At 47.4% G+C, this 20628-nt stretch overlaps 1 protein-coding gene across 2 annotated transcripts in view; it reads right to left on the reverse strand.

The window, feature by feature from the left end:
* Positions 1 to 6424: 6424 nt before the first annotated feature.
* Positions 6425 to 20628, reverse strand: part of TCEA3 (transcription elongation factor A3) — a 42737-nt gene continuing 28533 nt past the window's right edge. For both annotated transcript variants that reach the window (XM_032300766.1, XM_032300765.1), the window contains 4 exons: positions 19786 to 19940; positions 11780 to 11926; positions 10269 to 10340; positions 6425 to 6539 (listed from right to left, as the gene is read on the reverse strand). In XM_032300766.1, coding sequence (XP_032156657.1) covers positions 6531 to 6539; positions 10269 to 10340; positions 11780 to 11926; positions 19786 to 19940 — 383 coding nt within the window. In that variant the 3' untranslated portion in view covers positions 6425 to 6530. The remainder of the gene's footprint in view (positions 6540 to 10268; positions 10341 to 11779; positions 11927 to 19785; positions 19941 to 20628) is intronic.

Below are 20628 nucleotides of genomic sequence, written 5' to 3' on the forward strand. Positions count from 1 at the left end.
ATTTAGTATTATTTGCCTACTTAAAGACATCAAACAGACCCATACCCACTGAACCCTATTCTGTATCAGCTGCTGGTCTGGGAAATAGGACACCACCCCTCACGACGACTACAGGGATGCTGTGTGGATTAAATGTGAGAATGGTATAGAGGAGGGCCTTGGCACACAATGGCCATCACTATTATGGGGGAAGGGAAAACATCACAGATGTGTGAAGTGAACATATTTCAAAGTGGCTCAGAGCATGACCCGGGCTCTGGGTTCAAATCCAGATTCTTTCTCTAAAAACAAATTACTCTCAGAACCTTGGTTTTCTTAGTCTGTAAAGACTATAATAATACAAAGTCATTGAAAGAAGGATAGTGCTTTCCAGGGCTTGGGGGAGAAGGAAATGAGTTATTTAAGGAGTATAAAGGTTCAGTTTGCAAGATGAAGAGTTCTAGAGACCGGTTGTACAACAATGTAAATGTGCTTAACCCTACTGAACTATACACCTAAAATTGTTAAGATGGGCTGGGCGTGGTGGCGCATGCCTATAATCTCAGCACTTTCGGAGGCTGAGGGCAGTGGATCACATGAAGCCAGGAGCTGGAGACCAGCCTGGCCAACATGGTGAAACCCCATCTCTACTAAAAATACAAAAGTTAGCTAGGTGTGGTGGTCACCTCTAATCTCAGCTACTCAGAAGGCTGAGGCATGAGAATCACTTGAACCTAGGAGGCGCAGGTTGCAATGAGCCAAGATTGCGTCACTGCACTCCAGTCTGGGTGACAGAGAGAGACTGAGACTGTTTTTTTTTTTTTTTTTTTGAGAGTAAAGTATTGCATTCTATTATTCCAAAAGGAGAGACTGTTTCAAAATAAATAAATAAAATTGTTAAAATGGTTTATGTTATATGTAGTTTACTACAATGTTTTAAAAATAATATAATAATAGTAACCTAGTTCATGAAGTCAGAGGGTTCATTGAGGCAATCAATATAAAGTGCTACCCTGCACTCATAGTAATGACAATAGCTAACATTTACTAATCAGTCGCTATGTGTTAGGCCTGATTCTCCTGCTTTCTTTGTATTAACTAAATGAATTCTCACAGCAACCCTTTGAGCTAGGAGCTGTTATTACCACTGTTTTACAGATGAAAGCAGAAGCATGCAGAAGTTGTATAATGTGCCCAAGATATTCAGCTAGTAAATGCTCAGTGATAATAGATATTAGTGACACCATCATCAAAGAAATTTTAAAGGAATCATCATCATCATCATCATCATCATCATCAGTAGAATACAATGTGTGCTATGAGAATTTCACGATGCTATGGGAGTTCTGAGGAACTATCTCATGTTGCTGGGGGATCAGAGACCTCATAAGAAGATGTGCACTTGAGGTGAGCCTTGAAGAATGGTTAACATTTGGATCGGGCTGGGGAGAAGGAAGCAGTATAGGCAGTCACAAATGGGAAGGCCCATTGGGTATTCAAACACAGGGCAAATATCTCCTTTAGCTTGGAGCATAAGGGAGAGCAGAGGTGGACGATGAAGCACCAAAGCCAAGAAAAGGACAAGGGCCCACTGACACAGTCAGAAATAAAAGCCTCCAGGACCTCGGTTAAAAAAAAAGGCATAGGGCATCTCTACAAATAAAAAAAAAAATTAGCCAGGGGTGGTGGTGCACGTTGTGTGGTTCTAGCTACTTGGGAGGCTGAGGCAGGAGGATCACTTGATCCTGAAATGTCAAGACTGCAGTGAGCTGTGACTGCACCACTGCACTCCAGCCTGGGTGACAGGATGAGACCCTGTCTCAAAAAAAATTTTTTTAATTAAAAAACAGAAATGTGTGTTCAGTTTCAGATTAACTGTATTATAGTATTGAGAGGGTCACTGGGGTCCTTGGGAGGAGATATCCAAATAGGCACTTGGCAATATAAGTCTTGAGCTAAAGAAAAACTGGAGCTAATGAGAGATTTGGTAGTCTGGATGAAAATACTAAGAAAGACTTCTCATCCTATACAGTATTTTAGGTTCCTTGAACCTTTTGAAAGCACCCAAATTGACCTTCCATTTTCAAGTTCTTTTTTGTTTTGAGGTGGAGTCTTGACCTTGTCACCCAGGCTGGAGTGCAGTGACAATCTCAGCTCACTGCAATCTCTGCCTCCTGTGTTCAAGTGATTCTCCTGCTTCAGCCTCCAGAGTGGCTGGGATTACAGGTGCATGCCACCATGCCTGGCTAATTTTTTTGTGTTTTTAATAGAGACAGGGTTTCACCATATTGGCCAGGCTGCTCTTGAACCCCTGACCTCAAGTGATCTGCACACCATGGCCTCCCAAAGTGCTGGGATTACAGGCATGAGGCACTGCACGCAGCCTATTTTCAAGTTCTTTTGGACATAATATTCTGTTGAGCTCTTTCATTCCAAGCCTGTTGCCTATTTCACCTCACTTGACCTTTTTTCCTCCTGTATGGTAACCACCTCCCCTCCCCTAGGAAGCCTTCTTGGGGGGCAGAAGTAAATGCTAACTTGCTTGTAGCTCACACCTTCTTCATCTTCGGTTGTGAAGGAGATGGGGTTAAACCATGTGTTCCAGCCAACAGTGTGCGGAAAGACTCCGTGACAGGGAGAAGCACAGCATGCAATGAAGAACTGAGAGAGGGCCAGTGTGACTGTGACACAAAGTGCGGGGGTGAGGCACAGGCCAGCCCTGCAGGGCCATGTAGACCTTGCCAAGAGCAGTGTGTGTCGGGGGGGTGGGAAATGGAAGGTTTTAAATGGGGGTGTAGAGCGGGGGACTCTAAGGATCAGTTTTGCAATTTGGAAAAGCCTATTCCAGTTAGTAGTCATGGAGAGCATGAATTGGGGTGGATCCAGAGTGGACACTTAGACACTGGAAGGCCCACAGGGAGGGTTTTGGTGCCTGCTGATGACAGTCTGTGGCCTATCCATACTCTTCTGTGTCCTTTGGTCAATGTGGATGTATACTGTATAGATGTGTGGACTTGAGCTGACTTGTTGTTTTGCTGTTTAACTCATCTCCTTTGTAAACAGTAAGGTTACTGAGCGTGAAAATTAGTTTTTTCCCCCCATGCTCTAAATCCCTATGATATGACACAGAAAACACCACAGATATTTAGACCATGACTACTGAAAATTGCCCCATAATGTAGAGTTAAAAAAAAAACTCACCCAAGGCCAGGCGCAGTAGCTCATGCCTATAATCCCAACACTTTGGGAGGCTGAGGCAGGCAGACCACCTAAGGTCAGGAGTTCAAGACCAGCCTGGCCAACAGGGTGAAACCCCATCTCTACTGAAAGTACAAAAATTAGGCGGGTATAGTGGTGCACACTTATAACCCCAATTCTCGGGAGGCTGAGGCAGAAGAATCACTTGAACCCAGGAGATGGAGGTTGCGGTGAGCCAAGACTGCACCACTATACTCCAGCATGGGTGACAGAGTGAGACTCACTCTCAAAACAAAACAAAACAAAACTCACCCAAAAGTAACCTTTATTGGCCTTATTAAATTGACAGTGGTTGCTTTTTGTTCTGCTTTTGGTTTCTAGACATTTGGATGGAGGATTAGATAATACAGAGAAAAATCTGGATATCTAACGCCTTCCTACTCAAAGTATGGTCTATGGACCAGCTGCATTGGGGTTAGAAATGAAAAATCAGCTGGGTGCAGTGGCTCATGTCTGTAATCCCAGCACTTTGGGAGGCTAAGGCAGAAGAATTGCTTGAGCCCAGGAATTTGAGACCAGACTGGACTGCACAGGGATACCCCATCTCTAAAAAAATAAAAAATTAGCCAGGCACGGTGGTGCATGCCTGTAGTCCCAGCTACTCCAGAGGCTGAGGTGGGAGGATCACCTGAGCCTAGGAGATCAAGGTTACAGTGAGCCATGATGGTGCTACTGCACTCCAGTCTGGGCAACTCCTGTCTCAAAAAAAAAAAAAAAAAAAGAGAGAGAGAGAGAGAAAGAAATGAATAATCTCAAGCCCCACCCCAGACCCATTGAATTAGAATCTGCATTTCAGCACAATCCCTAGTGAATTCTCACCTGTATTAAAGTTTAAGAAACATCTGGGTTTCTAAGCAACATCCCCGGCACGTCTGTGGATAATATTGGTCCCTCAGATGTATGTGGCATTTATCACATCCCATCTGGTGTGGAAATCTGTGCCTATGGTTCTTTCCCTGCCAGGCTGTGACTTCCTGGAAGGTAGAGGCTGAGTGCTGTGTATAGCTCTGGATCTCTTATAGCACAATGACAGGAAGCAGAAGACCTGGGTTTCTGTCCTGCCTCTGCTACTTATGAGCTCAGCCTGTTGTATCATCTGTAAGAGGATTTGTGATATTTCCAAAGAAATGATTCACCCCAAATCTAACTTTTTAAAAGTCAAAGATGGGCCTGGCGTGGTGGCTTATGCCTGTAATCCCAGCACTTTGGGAGGCCAAGGTGAGTGGATCACCTGAGGTCAGTAGTTCAAGATCAGCCTGGATAACATGGTAAAACCCCATCTCTACTAAAAATACAAAAAAAATTAGCTGGCTGTGGTAGTGGGCGCCTATGATACCAGCTACTTGGGAGGCTGAGGCAGGAAAATCGCTTGAACCCAAGAGGTGGAGGTTGCAATGAGCCAAAATTGCACCATCTCACTCCAGCCTGGGCAATAAAGCAAAACTCCATCTAAAAAAAAAATTTTTTTTTTAAACCGTCAAAGACAGGACAAGGCGCAGTGGCTCACGCTTGTAATCTCAGCACTTTGGGAGACTGAGGTGGGTGGGTCATTTGAGCTCAGGAGTTCAAAACCAGCCTGGCCAACATGGTGAAACCCCATCTCTAATAAAAACACAAAAATTAGCCGGGTGGTAGTGGTGCGTGCCTGTAATGCCAGCTACTCGGGAGGCTGAGGCAGGAGAATTGCTTGAGCCTAGGAGGCGGAAGTTGAGGTGAGCCAAGATTACACCACTGCACTCCAGTCTGGGTGACAGAGTGAGACTCTGTCAAATAAATAAATAAATACATAACATAAAAATAAAAGTCACAGTCAGTGGAAGACTCCTGTACCTAGTTTATTTCCAGGCTTCATCTACAGGAGAAGGCACTTTTGGATGGAAGGAAGAAGACAATAACCAATTCTAGAGTCAATGATGTCCAGGATATATCAGGAACTTGGGCTGTAATTGCCCCAACAGCTTTCTCAAGGTTTTTCTAGAAGTTTTCAGCTTTGCCAAAAGTTCCTGTCAGCATGAAAAGCAAGCCAAGGCCAGGCGAGGTGGCTCACACCTGCAATCTCCGCACTTTGGGAGGCTGAGGAGGGTGGATCACTTGAGCCCAGAAATTCGAGACTAGCCTGACCAACAGGGTGAAACCCCGTCTCTACTAAAAATTCCAAAAATTAGCTGGGCTTGGTGGCTTATGCCTGGGACTCCAGCTACCCGGGAGGCTGAGACAGGAGAATTGCTTGAACCTGGGAGGTGGAGGTTGCAGTCAGCCTAGATCACACCACAGCACTCCAGCCTCTAAAAAAGAACAAACACAAAAACAAAAAAGCAAGCTGATAATTATCATGGGAGAAGCATGTCAAGGTCCCTGTGTTCTGCGGCTGTCTTCTGAAGCACACGTCACAGATGGAGCTGTGAGGGACACATTTATAAGGGCCTGGGCAGATTCGGAGGCTCAGGACTCTCAAGGGGCCATGGAAATCAGGGTGCTGCTGTCACCTTCACTCAGAAAGCCTACCTCAGGAGGATTTGTTCCCTGCCTAGAGGGATATGGCTTGGAGTCCTGAAAGGCCCCCACAGCCAGCTGTGAACAGGGAATAGCAGAGAGTTTGGGAAGAGATAAGGAAAGAGTGGGGAAGAAATATTTCCATTAGGCCAGTGCAAAAGTAATTGCAAAAACCGCAATTACTTTTGCAGCAACCTAATACATGGTATGGAAGGAATATCTGCTGAACCCAAATGGTGTATCAACTGTTCTTCATGTGTGACTCTGAGGTTTGTGTTGATCTAGCATTTTTCAATTCAGAAGAGGCTGGGAGATCCAGGTGAGAGAGAAGGAACTCAAAGCAAAGATCTGCCAGCCCACTGTCAAAGATACCACACCTCAGGTCTGAGGTGCTGCAGTTTCTTTATTTTTTCTTTTTCTTTTATTTTTATAGAGATGGGGTCTTGCTATGTTGCCCAGGCTGGCCTCAAACATCTGGGCTCAAGCAATTCTCCCACCTTAGCCTCCCAGAGTTTGCAGATTACAGCCATGAGCCACTGTGCCCGGCCCTCTGCAGTTTCTATAAGAGGTTCATCAATACGGATTCTCAGCATCATACCCCCAGCAAGCTTCCCCTATTAACCAATTGTTACTAATGACCGATTATTAATTTGCAAGAGAATTCTTCCTTCAACTCATACCACCTATTCAGAGGTCAGTATTTTTCTTCACTTTAATTTTTATTGCTTCTCCAGTTCAGACAGTTTAGTGCTTCCTCTTTGTTCTTCCTCACCTTGTTCATGTCAGTCCTGGCTGTTCCATCAGCAGAACTACAAAACCAAAAAGGCAACAAAATGTGAAAGGTTTCTCTGCATCCTCCAAGCAGGCTGTGGGGGAATATGAAAAAGAAGGTGGGATCTGGAGCCACACGCACCAGAATCCAAAGCCCAGCTCTGCCATTATTAGCTGGGTGATCTTGACTAAATCACTCACCTAGTAAAATTAGCTTATAATGCTGGTGAATTCGAGAGTGATATCAGATAATAACATGAATGGCAATTCAGTGCCAGGAATGTGCCGGGCTCTTAATTTATGATCGAGAACATCATTGGAATGACTACTAAGCACTTGGTTAGACTTTCAGTCTCCCACAGGGCAATGGACACCATCTGAAAATGTGTTCAGATGCCTGTAGTTGTTATCTCTAGTGGATCCTGTCTCTCCAACTAGTAAGAGTCAAGGAGGAGGAGCTAGATTTAGAGCATTCAGAATGTCTTTTCTCCAGCAGCAACAAAATCGCAAGAGCTACATTTATTGAGCATTTACTCTGTGCTAGATAGTATTAAAATGTATTAACTCATTTCACCCTTACAATCACTCTGTGAGGTAGGCCCTAATATCACTCCTTTTTTTTTTTGAGATGGAATTTCACTTTTGTTGCCCAGGCTGGAGAGCAATGGGGAGATCTCGGCTCACCACAACTTCCACCTCCCAGGTTCAAGCAATTCTCCTGCCTCAGCCTCCTGAGTAGCTGGGATTACAGGCATGCACCACCACACCCAGCTAATTTTGTATTTTTAGTAGAGATGAGGTTTCTCCATGTTGGTCAGACTGGTTTTGAACTCCCGTCCTCAGGTGATCTGCCCACCTCGGCCTCCCAAAGTGCAAGGGATAATAGGTGTGAGCCACCAGGCCTGGCGTATCACTTCTATTTTTACAGGTAAGAAAGCAGATCAGGCCGGGTGTGGTGGCTCACGCCTGTAATCCCAGCACTTTGGGAGGCCGAGGTGGGCAGATCACGAGGTCAAGAGATCGGGACCATCCTGGCCATGGCGAAACCCCATCTCTATAAATAGAAAAGAAAAAGAAGAAGAAGAAGAAAAAAAAAAAAAAGAAAAAGCAGATCAGAGAGGTTAAGTGACTTGCCCAAACTCCCATAATACTAGTAGATGACATACCCAAAATAGTAAGAATAGTGGTTTTTACGTACCAGGCATGCCTGTGCTCAGGGCTTTTTTTGTATTGTATAATTTGTTGACTGCACAAAAGAGCCTGGCCAAAGGTGCATGTTGAGGCTGACACTTAGCCCCTGCTCTGTTTGCTCTGCACCCTGGCATGAGGCTCTGTCACTTGGAGCCTTCCTCCAAGCAACACTTTTTCCTAATTTGAAAAGATGCCATATGAGCTCTCAGAGGCCCTGTTAATAAGCTTTACATGTGTTACCTTCTCAAAACAGCTCTGTGGGCTAGATATAAATACCTTCGTTTTATAGTTGAGGAAATCCAGGCTTAGTGAGTTCAGGTTGCTGAGCTAAGTCACTTTGTAAGGGGTAAAACTAAGATTTGAGCCTGCTGCCAAAGCCTATGCTTTAAACCAGTAGGCCACTATACTGACCCCATCCCTAAGTGCTCAATAAGTGAAAAAAGAAAAAATATGTAATCATCTGGTTTTTACCTTAAAAAATGTGGCAGTTCTGGCTGGGTGCAGTGGCTCATGCCTATAATCCCAGCACTATGGGAGGCTGAGGAGAGTGGATCACAAGGTCAGGAGTTAGAGACAGCCTGACCAACATGGTGAAACTCCGTCTCTACTAAAGAAATACAAAAATTAGCAGGGCATGGTGGCATGCTCCTATAATCCCAGCTACTCAGGAGGCTGAGGCAGGAGAATCGCTTGAACCTGGAAGGCAGAGGTTGCAGTGAGCCGAGATTGCACCACTGCCGTCGAGTCTGGGCGACAGGGCGAGACTATGTCTCAAAAAAAAAAAAAAAAAAAAAAAAAATGGCAGTTCTAATGAGGCCCCAATAAGGGCTACTGACGTCCTTAGTAAGAAAGAGAAAAAAGGGCCGGGCGCGGTGGCTCAAGCCTGTAATCCCAGCACTTTGGGAGGCCGAGGCGGGTGGATCACGAGGTCAAGAGATCGAGACCATCCTGGTCAACACGGTGAAACCCCGTCTCTACTAAAACTACAAAAAATGAGCTGGGCATGGTGGCACGTGCCTGTAATCCCAGCTACTCAGGAGGCTGAGGCAGGAGAATTGCCTGAACCCAGGAGGAGGAGGTTGCGGTGAGCCGAGATCGCGCCATTGCACTCCAGCCTGGGTAACAAGAGCGAAACTCCACCCCAAAAAAAAAAAAAAAAAAAAAAAGGAGAAAAAAAAAAAAAAACAATTGATTAGGAAGTTGGAGCATTGGCTTTCAGTGTTTTAAACTGTGGCTTTATGCTTGTTACCTATTCTGTAGTTAGTTTCCTTGTCTGAAAGTGAGAATAACATTATAAAGGAACAGTCCTTGTCATTGTTTGCAAAGTGTTTATGCTTACATAATAATGTCAAAATGATCCTCATGATGATCATCTCAAAATGATCCTCACATCATCAACCCTGGGAGAAAGGCATTATTATTGCTCTTTTGCTGAAGGAGGTGAGTAACATGCTCAGGGTGAGTAGGGCAGCATGGGACCTGAAACCAGGGATCCTGACTTGCCTTGCACTCCTTGCTAAGTACCTTAGAAATTCTGGAGCACCTGCAGCCTGCTTGGTGGCCCAGACATCACATGGTGCACGTGCAAGTCAGATAGCAATTGGAGACTGACATTAGTCATGTGACCATGCTTCGTTCCTCCAGGAGACTTGGCGGGAAGGAGCACTCTGGGAGGAGTCTTTGCTTGGCTCCCATGCCTGAAAACAAAACCTCTGCCTTTGCAGGAGCCGAGGCAGTCTGAGTTACAGCCTTGCGTAATGTAAGACTTCCAGAGCTTCCTCAGGAGGGGAGGATGACCTGGTGACATTTAGGGTCAACTCATTTCTGACAGGGCTCAGCCTTCCTGTCTCCCATCCCTGGCTGTGGCCAGGTTCAAAGGAAATACCATCTGTGGAAGCACTTTCCAAAGAGGTGTGGTCCAAGTGCAGAATGTTATTGTTTTTCCTCTCCTCTGTGGATCTCAGGAAGCCAATTCCATCTGTGCTCAAATGACAAACTTGCTCATCCTGTGATAAAATGTGGGCTGCTGCCCCCACTCCAGCTTGGTGTCTTTCCAAAATGAAAACATACATGTGTGTTCTCTCCTCTCCTCCCCAACAGCAAGCCACCACTATCTCTGGCTCTGCAGGCTACTCTGTGCAGGCTGGCAAGCGCTGCCATGCATAAGGCCCCTTCTGGGTGTGGGGATGCTACTCTTTTTTTTTTTTTTTTTTTTTTTTTTTTTGAGACGGAGTTTCGCTCTTGTTACCCAGGCTGGAGTGCAATGGCGCGATCTCGGCTCACCGCAACCTCCGCCTCCTGGGTTCAGGCAATTCTCCTGCCTCAGCCTCCTGAATAGCTGGGATTACAGGCACACGCCACCATGCCCAGCTGAATTTTTGTATTTTTAGTAGAGATGGGGTTTCACCATGTTGACCAGGATGGTCTCGATCTCTTGACCTTGTGATCCACCCGCCTCGGCCTCCCAAAGTGCTGGGATTACAGGCTTGAGCCACCGCGCCCGGCGGGGATGCTACTCTTTATGTGGGCAAGCTCTGTGGCTGACAGGGAAGGGGGCAATATATAAACATACAGACCTTCCAGCGATTGCCGCATTCATTGCATAAGACAAAGGTAGTCATGGGCTCATCAGCACTGCGTGTCTGCACCTGAGAGAGAGAAGAACCATTCATGAAGTCACTCCCCTGCTCTAGGACTTGCCGTGGCTCCCACTGTCTTTGGGAGTAGGTCGAAATCCCAGAAGTTGGCACTAATATTCCCACCCCGCTTTGGCAATTTCCTTATCACTGGCAACTCCATAATGTATGCCTTCTTCTCCTCTGGCAGTCCATCAGCTCACTCCCAGTACCTCACTGGTTTCACCTGGACTTTTGCACTTTCACTCTTTTTTTCTGAGACTGGAGTCTTGCTCTGTTGCCCAGATGGGAGTGCAGTGGTGCCTTCTCGGCTCACTGCAACCTCCGCTTCCTGGGTTCAAGCAATTCTGCTGCCTCAGCCTCCCGAGTAGCTGGGACTACAGGTGCCCGCTACCACGCCTAGCTAATTTTTGTATTTTTAGTAGAGGTGAGGTTTCGCCACGTTGGCCAGGTTGGTCTAGAATTCCTGACCTCAAATGATCCACCCACCTCGGCCATCAAGGTGGTGCTGGGATTACAGGTGTGAGTCACCACGCCCAGCCTTTTTTTGTGTGTGACGAAGTGTTGTTCTTGTCACCCAGGCTGGAGTGCAATGGTGCAATCTCTGCTTACTGCACTCTCTGCCTCCTGGGTTCAAGCGATTCTCCTGCCTCAGCCTCCTGAATAGCTGGGGTTACAGTTGCCCGCCACCATGCCCAGCTAATTTGCACTCTCACCCTTGTTGATCTTTCATAACAGATCTCTCTTCTCTTGCCTCAAGACTCATCTCCTACAGGAAGTATTCCCTGATTCACCCGTGAACACCCCCTACTGGACATGCTCACTTGAGTGAGCTGGAAGCACCTTAGCGGTCTAATTTATCTTCCTTATTTTACTGGTGGAAGACCTGAGGCCCAGAGAGGAAAAGGGACTTAAATATCATTGGGACTATTTAGCGTTATGTTTTCTAGTTTCTCATCCTCTTAGCCTCATCACTCAGGTGCAGGAACTGGGTATCCCACAATAAAGCCCGACACTCCTGTCACCCAGGCTGGGTCGCAGTGGTGCAATTGTGGTTCACTCTAACCTCAACTCACTGTAGCCTCAACCACCCAGGCTCTAGTGATTCTCCTGCCTCATCGGCACCCATTTCTCCCCCCTCCCCACCCTGCCCTGCATTCAGTAGCTGGGACTGCAGGCACACACCACCAAGCCTGGCTAATTTTTGTACTTTTAATAGAGATGGGGTTTTACCATGTTGCCTAGGCTGCTCCAAGCCTAGGCTCAAGCCATCCACCTGCCTCAGCCTCCCAAAGTGCTGGGATTACAGACATGAGCCACTGCACCCGACCAAGCCTAGAGAGTTTTAACCCTTTCTCCCCTCTGGCTCTTCCTTAAGCTTCTCTCTGGTTTTCCACCTCTATGGCCATGCGGCCCCTTCCCCCTCGGACCTGTCCCCTCACGGTCCACACCTGGTTGTAGGTGCAGTTCTTCTTCTTGCATTTGCTGCACTGGAAGAGGTCAGTGGTGGTGCCGCCGGTCTTGGCCATCTGGTGCTCACGAATGGCCTCCTGGGTCATGGCATTCCTCAACTCCCTCAGTTCATCACTGGCCATTTCCTGGAGAAAAAAGAGTCTGCCCTTCAGGACTGAGGAGTCGCAGGGCCCTGCCCCACATTGGGTTTCTCGGTAGCCTGAATAAAAGAGGAGGTAACATGCTTTATTCACTGCAAGGAGCTGGAAGGAGGCCTGGATTCCAGGTCCTGCCCCAGCTGGGAGAAAGCTGTCCCCACAGAGTCCCCGTGCCACCCATGGCTGGAAGGAGAGCAGCAGGCAAACAACTTCTGGCCGAGGATGGGCACTCCTGTGTATATTTCTTCAGATCTGGGGCTCATCCTGCCTGCCAGGATGAGGAGAACCTTGGCCTGAACCTTACTGCTTGAGCTGACTTGATCACTGCCCACCTGGTCTATCATGTTCCCCTTAGCTTTCCTCTCTGGACTCAACCCAGTGCCCTTTTGCACTGTGATCACTGCCCTGGTGTTCTGCTTAGTGGGAACCTTGGCGAAACTACCTATGACTTGCTGCTGTTACTCCCTCCCTGAAGATCCTGGGCTCACACAACTAACTGCTCCTCTGTGAGCATCCACCTGAGATCATCTTTTTCTGAGAGTTTCTACGGAAGAGTCTCCAGTCTCCCACCAGCTCATGGTAGACACTCCATGCCTGCATCACCCACGCCTTTGTCTTCTCTGTCCATCTCCCTGGCCATAAGTCTCCCCTTAAGCCTCTGCCAGAGGAGAGCAGAGAAGCGGATAGTTAAACTGTATAGAACTCCAGTTAAGGGTTGGTGGAAGGGGAAGGAGGATGGCTGACGCTAATGTCAAAATGAGGATTTTAAACTTTTTTTTGAAATGGAGTCTCGCTCTATCTTCAGGCTGGAGTGCAGTGGCATGATCTTGGCTCACTGCAACCGCCACCTCCCAGGTCCAAGTGATTGTCCTACCTCAGCCTCCCGAGTAGGTGGGACTACAGGCAAGTGCCACCATGCCCACCTGATTTTTTGTATTTTTAGTAGAGACGGGGTTTCACCATGTTGACCAGGATGGTCTCGATCTCTTGACCTCGTGATCCACCTGCCTCGGCCTCCCAAAGTACTGGGATTACAGGCGTGAGCCACCGCGCCCGACCAAGTTAAAGCATTTTAGTGTGCTAACCTTTCATTATAACCACTTAGGCTTCTTGATAAAATGCAGATTCCTAAGAATCTGAATTGCTGAGGGCAGGCCCAGGAATATGCATTTTTTAAAGTTATTTATTTATTTACTTATTTATTTTTGGGACAGAATCTTGCTGTCACCTAGGCTGTAGTCTAATGGTGCGACCGCAGCACACTGCAACCTCAACCTCCCCAGGCCAACCGATTCTCCCACCTCAGGCTCTCAAGTAGCTGGAACTGCAGGCATTGCGCCACCACACCTGGTTAATTTTTTTTTTTTTTGTATTTTTTGTAGAGAAGGGATTTTACCATGTTGCCCAGGCTGGTCTCCTGAGCTCAAGCAATCCACCTGCTTTGGACTCCCGAAGTGCTGGGATTACAGGCATGAACCACTGCGCCTGGCCACAATATGCATTTTTCCTAGTGTCCGCAAGTTATTCTGGTACATATTAATGTTTAAGTCCTAGTGTGTTAATTTCAAAGGCTGGGCCATAACCAATGGCAGGAGAGTGTAGAAAAACAAGTTAATGAAAGTCATTTACCCATATGAGTAAAAAGTAGCTAACTTTAATTTGGGGGTATTTTCCAGAGCATAAAGCACTTGCCCACTCAAAATTTATTGAATGTGGCCAGGTGGGGTGGCTTATGCCTGTAATCCCAGCACGTTAGGAGGCGAAGCTGGGTGGATCACCTCAGGTCAGGAGTTTGAAACCAGCCAGGCCAACATGGTGAAACCCCATCTCTACTAAAATACAAAAAATTAGGTGGGTGTGATGGCAGGCACCTAAAACCCCAGCTACTCTGTAGGCTGAGGCAGAGAATCACTTGAACCTGAGAGGTGGAGGTTGCAGTGAGCCGAGATGGCGCCACTGCATTCCAGCCTGGGCAACAAGAGTGAGATTCCATCTCAAAAACAAAAACAAAAACAAAAACAAAAACAAAAAACAAAAAACTAGCTGGGTGTGATGGTGCATGCCTGTAATCTCAGCTACTCAGGAGGCTGAGGCAGGAGAATTGATTGAACCCAGGAGGCAGAGGGTGCAGTGAGTTGAGATGGCATCACAGCACTCCAGCTTGGGCAACAGAGTGAGACTTCATCTCAAAAGAGAAAAACAAAATCTGCTGGGTGCGATGGCTCACGCCTGTAATCCCAGCATTTAGGGAGGCCAAGGTGGGTGGATCATGAGGTCAGGAGTTTGAGACCAGCCTGAACAACATGGAGAAACCCCATCTCTAGCCGGGCGCAGTGGCACGTGCCTATAGTCCCAGCTACTCGGGAGGCTGAGGTGGGAGGATTGCTTGAGCCTATGAGTTCTGGGCTGTAGTGCGCTATGCAGATCAGGTGTCCGCACTAAGTACAGCATCAGTATGGTGACCTCCTGGGAGCAGGGGACCACCAGGTTGCCTAAGGAGGGGTGAACCAGCCCAGGTCAGAAACGGAGCAGGTCAAAACTCCTGTGCTGATCAGTAGTGGGATTGCGCCTGTGAATAGCCACTGCACTCTAGCCTGGGCAACATAGCGAGACCCCGTCTCTAAAAAAAAAAAAAGAAGAAACCCCATCTCTACTAAAAATACAAAATTAGCCAGGCGTGGTGGCACATGTCCAGCTAACTTTAATAATCTCAGCTACTCAGGCGGCTGAGACAGGAGAATCACTTGAACCCAGGAGGTAGAGGTTGCAGGGAGCGGAGATCACACCAACGCACTCCAGCCTGGGCAGAAAAAGTGAAACTCTGTCTCAAAAAAAAAAAAAAAAAAAAAAAAAAGAGAAACAAAATCTACTGGATGCCAATTTATTGAGTGCCTTTAACTATATTGGTGGTTTGCAGGTAAACCCACTTTGGCTGTGGGGTGCCTTGATTTGTAGCATTTGTCAGCTTCCATGGTACAAAATGCTCCCACCATGGCCAATTTCAAGCTGCTAATGTGATGTAACTGAATGCAGAGCTGGGAAGAGCTACACATCACCAGCTCCCTTGAGGTGGTAGGAGCTAGCTCAAGCATGCTACTGCCTCTGAGTCCAACGGATTCAGAAAGGAAGATCTGGTTCCTCCTCCCAAGTAGTGCTAATGTGGTAGGGTAGCCAAGCATTTACACAGGATTGCAAGAAAGGGAAGGAAGTACTAAAGCAAAAGTATATAAAGTGCAGGGAATGGGGGTTAACTGTTTGGGGTCCGGGTGGGTCATGAAGAAGCTAGTACTTTAACCAGTCTTGAAAGATAGGAGTTCCTGGGGTGGGTGGTGGGATATTCCAGACAAATAAAACAGCAGGGCCAGTTGCGGCGGCTCATGCATGTAATCCCAGTACTTTGGGAAGCCGAGGAGGGCAGATCACCTGAGATCAGGAGTTTGAGACCAACGTGGCCAACATGGTGAAACTCTGTCTCTACTAAAAATAGGAAAGTTAACCAGGCACGGTGATACATGGCTGCAGTCCCAACTAATTTGGAGGCTGAAGCAAGAGAATTGCTTGAACCTGGGAAGTGGAGGTTGCAATGAGCTGAGATTGTGCCATTGCACTCCAGCCTGGGTGACAGAGCCACAATCCTAGTTGGGACTGCAGCCATGAAAAAAAAAGAACAGCAGACACAAAAGATTAGAGGACAAGAATAGCATGTTCGGGGAAAAGTATTTGGGGTAGGTTCAAGTTGAGTATGGGAGATGTGACTGGAGGTCAGATTGTGGAAGGAAGGTCTTGTGTGCCAGCTAAGAAATAGAGAATAGAAAAATCTATCCAGCCACACACCAATCCATTTACCTCTCTGCCCTGCCTCATTAGAATGAGGCATCATCAGAAACACAGAGGGTAAGTGCAACACTGTAAAAAATAAGGTAGAAAATGAGGGAAAGGTGAGTCAGAGACCACGCTGGGTCCTCATGTTATATACACTGTTAGAGAATGGCACCAACGTGAATTCGATCTATATTTGTTGAGCCCCGTGATGTGCCAGACACTGCTGTCAGTGCTGAGTGTGAATGCTGGTCCTCATGGGACTGGCAGGATGGTATGTCCACTCTGCAGTGCTCATGGGTATCTCAGAGCCTACTCCATTCTTTGCTATGTCTGGGTAGGGAGGAAAAGAGAAGGAAGAATGAGGAAGTCAGATAAACAAGGAAAGAGGCATGAAAACGTAGTCAGGGAAGGAAATGCTGAGAGATGCGGTCCACATGGGTCCTGATGGGAGCTTCCCAGCACAGCAGACAGCCAAAGCCCAAGCTCAGGTTTTTCTTTTTCTTTTCTTTTCTTTTTTTCTAGACAGAGTCTCACCCTGGCGTCCAGACGGGGAGTGAAGTGGCATGATCTCCACTCACTGCAACCCCCACCTCCTGGGTACAGGCAATTCTCCTGCCTCAGCCTCCCGAGTAGCTGGGACTACAGGTGTGTGCCACCATGCCTGGCTAATTTTTGTATTTTTAGTAGAGACAGGGTTTTGTCATCTCAAATTCCTGAGCTCAGGAGATCTGCCCACCTCGGCCTCCCAAAGTGCTGGGATTACAGGCATGAGCCACCGCACCTGGCCTGATTTGTAATGGAACAAAAATTGTCCTGTATCTCTTTGTGAGTCATTCTGCACAGGGCAAAAGATGACCTAGGATGAAGGTCTCCCGATATTCACCTGTTGAAATCCTAACCCCAAGGCAATGGTATTAGGGGGTCTTTGGGAGGTGGCTAGCTCTTGAGAGCAGAGCCCTGCTGCAGGGGACTAGGGCCCCTCCAATAGGGGCCTGAGAAAGACCCCTCCACCATATGAGGTCACAGTGAGAAGATGGCTGTCTGTGAGGAAGCAGGCCCTCACTAGACACTGAATCTGCTGGTGCCCTGATCTTGGACTGTCCAACCTCTAGAAATTCGAGAAATAGGCTGTGTGCAGTGGCTCACATCTGCAATCCCAGCACTTTGGGATGCCGAGACAAGCAGATCACTTGAGGTCAAAAGTTTGAGACCAGCCTGGCCAACTTAGTGAAACCCCATCTCTACTAAAAACACAAAAATTAGCCGGGCATGGTGGTGGGCGCCTATAGTTCCAGCTACTAAGGAGGCTGAGGCAGGAGGATCACTTGAATCTGGGAGGCAGAGGCTGCAGTGAGCCAAGATTGTGCCACTGCACTCCAGCCTGGGCAACAGAGTAAGACTCCACCTCAAAAAAACCCACAAAAAAAACAAAAAAAAACCAGCCAACGAGAAAAGAAATGTGAGAAATAAATGACTGTTGTTTATAAGCCACCCAGGCTATGGCATTTTGTTATAGCAGTCTGGACTGACGAAAGACACACTGTAAAGCCAAGTTGCAATTTATAACTCCAGGTATATGTAGCTATTTACCTAAAAAGATTGGGTATTTAAAATTAGGCAGAAAGATAACCCTGGTCTACCTGTGCCAAGTTCCCCATTTCATCCTAAAGCCAAGGCTCTTTGTTGTTTGTTTTGGGTATTTGAGGAAAGCAGTGAACCCTCTCCTCCGAAGAATGTACATACACCCACTACATAACACAGACACACACTTCCACACGCCACACATACACAAACCACACAGGACACACATACACTAATCATACACATACTTCACACCGTACATCATACACACACACTTCACATCATACAAACCACACACACACTCCATACGTTATACACAGTGCACACACACTCCACACATCATACACACCACACACACTCTCTACACATCATACACACCACCCACAATCCACACATCATACACACCACATACACATTCCACACATTATATATACCATACACACTCTCTACACATCATACACACCACACACCACACTGCACACATCATACGCAACACACACACACACTGCACACATCATACACAGTGCACACACACTCCACACATCATACACAGTGCACACATGATACACACACTCCAAACATCATACACACACACTCCACACATCATACACACCATATACACTCCACACATCATACACAACACACACACTCCACACATCATACATACCACACACACTCGCCATACATCATACACAACACATACACACTCCACACATCATACACACCACGCCACTCCACACATACACACACACTCCACACATCATACACAACACATACACTTTCCACACATCATACACACCACACACACTCCACACAGCATACACCCACTTTCCACACAGCATACACCACACACACTCCACACAACATACACACCACACACACTACATGCATCATACACACAATCCACACATCATACACGCACTTTCCACACCATACACCATACACACTCCACACACCACACACAGTCCACACATTATATATACCACACAGATATACTAAACACCAAACACACCTCACACATCACACACACCACACACACTCCACGCATATGCAGCCCCCACACTCCACACATCACACACACCAGTGGTCCCCAACCTTTCTGGCACCAGAGACTGGTTTCCTGGAAGATGACTTTTCCACAGACGGGGTAGGGGATGGTTTCAGGATGATTCAAGCGCATTGCATTTATTGTGCACTTTATTTCTCTTATTATTACATTGTGATATATAATGAAATAATTATCCAACTCACCAAATCAGTTGGAGCTCCGATCTCCCTTGTTTTCCTGCAACTAGATGGTCCCCACTTAGGGTAATGGGAGACAGTGACAGATCATCAGGCATTAGACTCTCATAAGGAGCTCACAACATAGATCACTCGCATATGTTGTTCACAATGGGCTTCGCGCATCTATGAGAATCTAGTGCCGCCACTGGTCTGACAGGAGGCGGAGCTCAGGCAGGAATGCCAGCAACGGGGAGCGGCTGTAAATACGATGAAACTTCACTCGCTCACCCACTGTTCACCTCCTGTTGTGTGACCTGGTTCCTAACAGGTACCAGCCTGTGGCCCAAGGGTTGGGGACCCCTAATATGTACCATACACACATGCTCCATACGTACACACCACATATACTCCACACATATACACACACATACATACCACACACACATCCCACATATACACATATACCCCCTACACACCTCACACATCATATGTACCACACAGACACACACTCCACATGTTCACCCACACACACTCCACACACATCTAGCTCTGGGGCCAGACAGCTTGCCTCCTAGGCTTCAACCCTTTCTAGCTGTGTGCATGGGCAAATCAGTTTACTCCCCTGAGCCTCAGGAGCCTTATCTGTAGAATGGGGATAATACACCTTTCTGTCTCAGCTGATGTGAAGGTAAACTTGGCCAATTCGCTGAACACATTTAGCACAGCACTTTTTGTTTTTGTTTTTGTTTTTTTGAGATGGTGTCATGTTCTGTCACCAGGCTGGAGTGCAGTGGTGCGATCTCGGCTCTCTGCCTCTGACTCCTGGGTTCAAGTGATTCTCCTGCCTCAGCCTCCTGAGTAGCTGGGTCTACAGGCATGTGCCACTGCGCATGGCTGATTTTGGTATTTTAGTAGAGACAGGGTTTCACCATGTTGGCCAAGATGGTCCCGATCTTTTGACCTCATGATCCACCCACTTCAGCCTCTCAAAGTGCTGGGATTACAGGGTTGAGCCACGGCACCCGGCCAGCACTTATAACCTATTAGCTGTGTTCAGGATCCTGCTAGTCCAGAGCCTGGTGGGGAGGCTGAGATGGGGCTGGTTAGAAAAGCTCCCTGGCTCATCGCTGCTGAGTCACAAGCCACTGCCCCTCTGCACTGGGCAGGGCTGGGGGGACCTGGCTTCCCATTCCACCATGCAGATACCGTGCTCTCACCTCTGCTGTCATCTTGGCTATGAGCCCTGCAGAGATGGCCCCACTGAGCACGTTTCGCCGCAGGCCGGGGTTCCTGGGGTCCTTGAGGTTGCTGATGCGGCTGCGCACGCGATTCCGGTACTTCATGTCCGTGCTCTTGAGCTCTTGGTAGATATGTGATTCAGTCAGGGGCCAGCCAGCCACTCACGGAGGGGCACAGAAGGGTGCAGGCATGGCCCTAAAGCCTGAGGAGCTCCAGAACCCTCTCTTCCTCTCTCTGGACTCCTACAGGGGTTGGGCCCCTCTTTTGTGACCTCTGACTCCCCAAGTTGGGCATTTGTGGTCAGCCAAGTATCAGAGACAAGAAACAGCCTCTGGGGTCAGATCAGATCACAGCAAGCACTACAGTGTCAGGGACACTGGGAACAGGCAGCCTGGGTTTGTCTGAGCCTCTTGTGTGACCACAGGTGAGGTTCCTTATTTATAAAATACAAGGATTCCGGGAGCTAAGCCACATGGTGCACTAGTGTGGTGTCTGGGACATATCAAATGTTTAATATGTATGGGCTGTTAAGATGATGACAAGGATGTGGACAGCCTCTAGTCTGGAAGGGCCCCTGGAGGTTGTGAGTCCAGCTTTCAGAGGAAAAGATTAAGAGCCACATGTTTAAGGCTCTAAGAAGTATTGCAAAAAAGAAATCACTGAGCTTTGTTTAATCTGGTGTTCCCAATAAATTTGATTATAGAGCCCCTTTCCCCTCCATCCTTTCTCCTACAATACCTGTTACCATCCCATGGAACCTGCGCTGGGAATTGCTGGTCAGAACTACTTCTTCCATTACTAGATGAGGCTTAGAGAGGGTG

This window comes from Sapajus apella, unplaced genomic scaffold (assembly GCF_009761245.1).
Source record: "Sapajus apella isolate SASKATOON/1434 unplaced genomic scaffold, GSC_monkey_1.0 scaffold43, whole genome shotgun sequence".
NCBI classification, from domain to species: domain Eukaryota; kingdom Metazoa; phylum Chordata; class Mammalia; order Primates; family Cebidae; genus Sapajus; species Sapajus apella.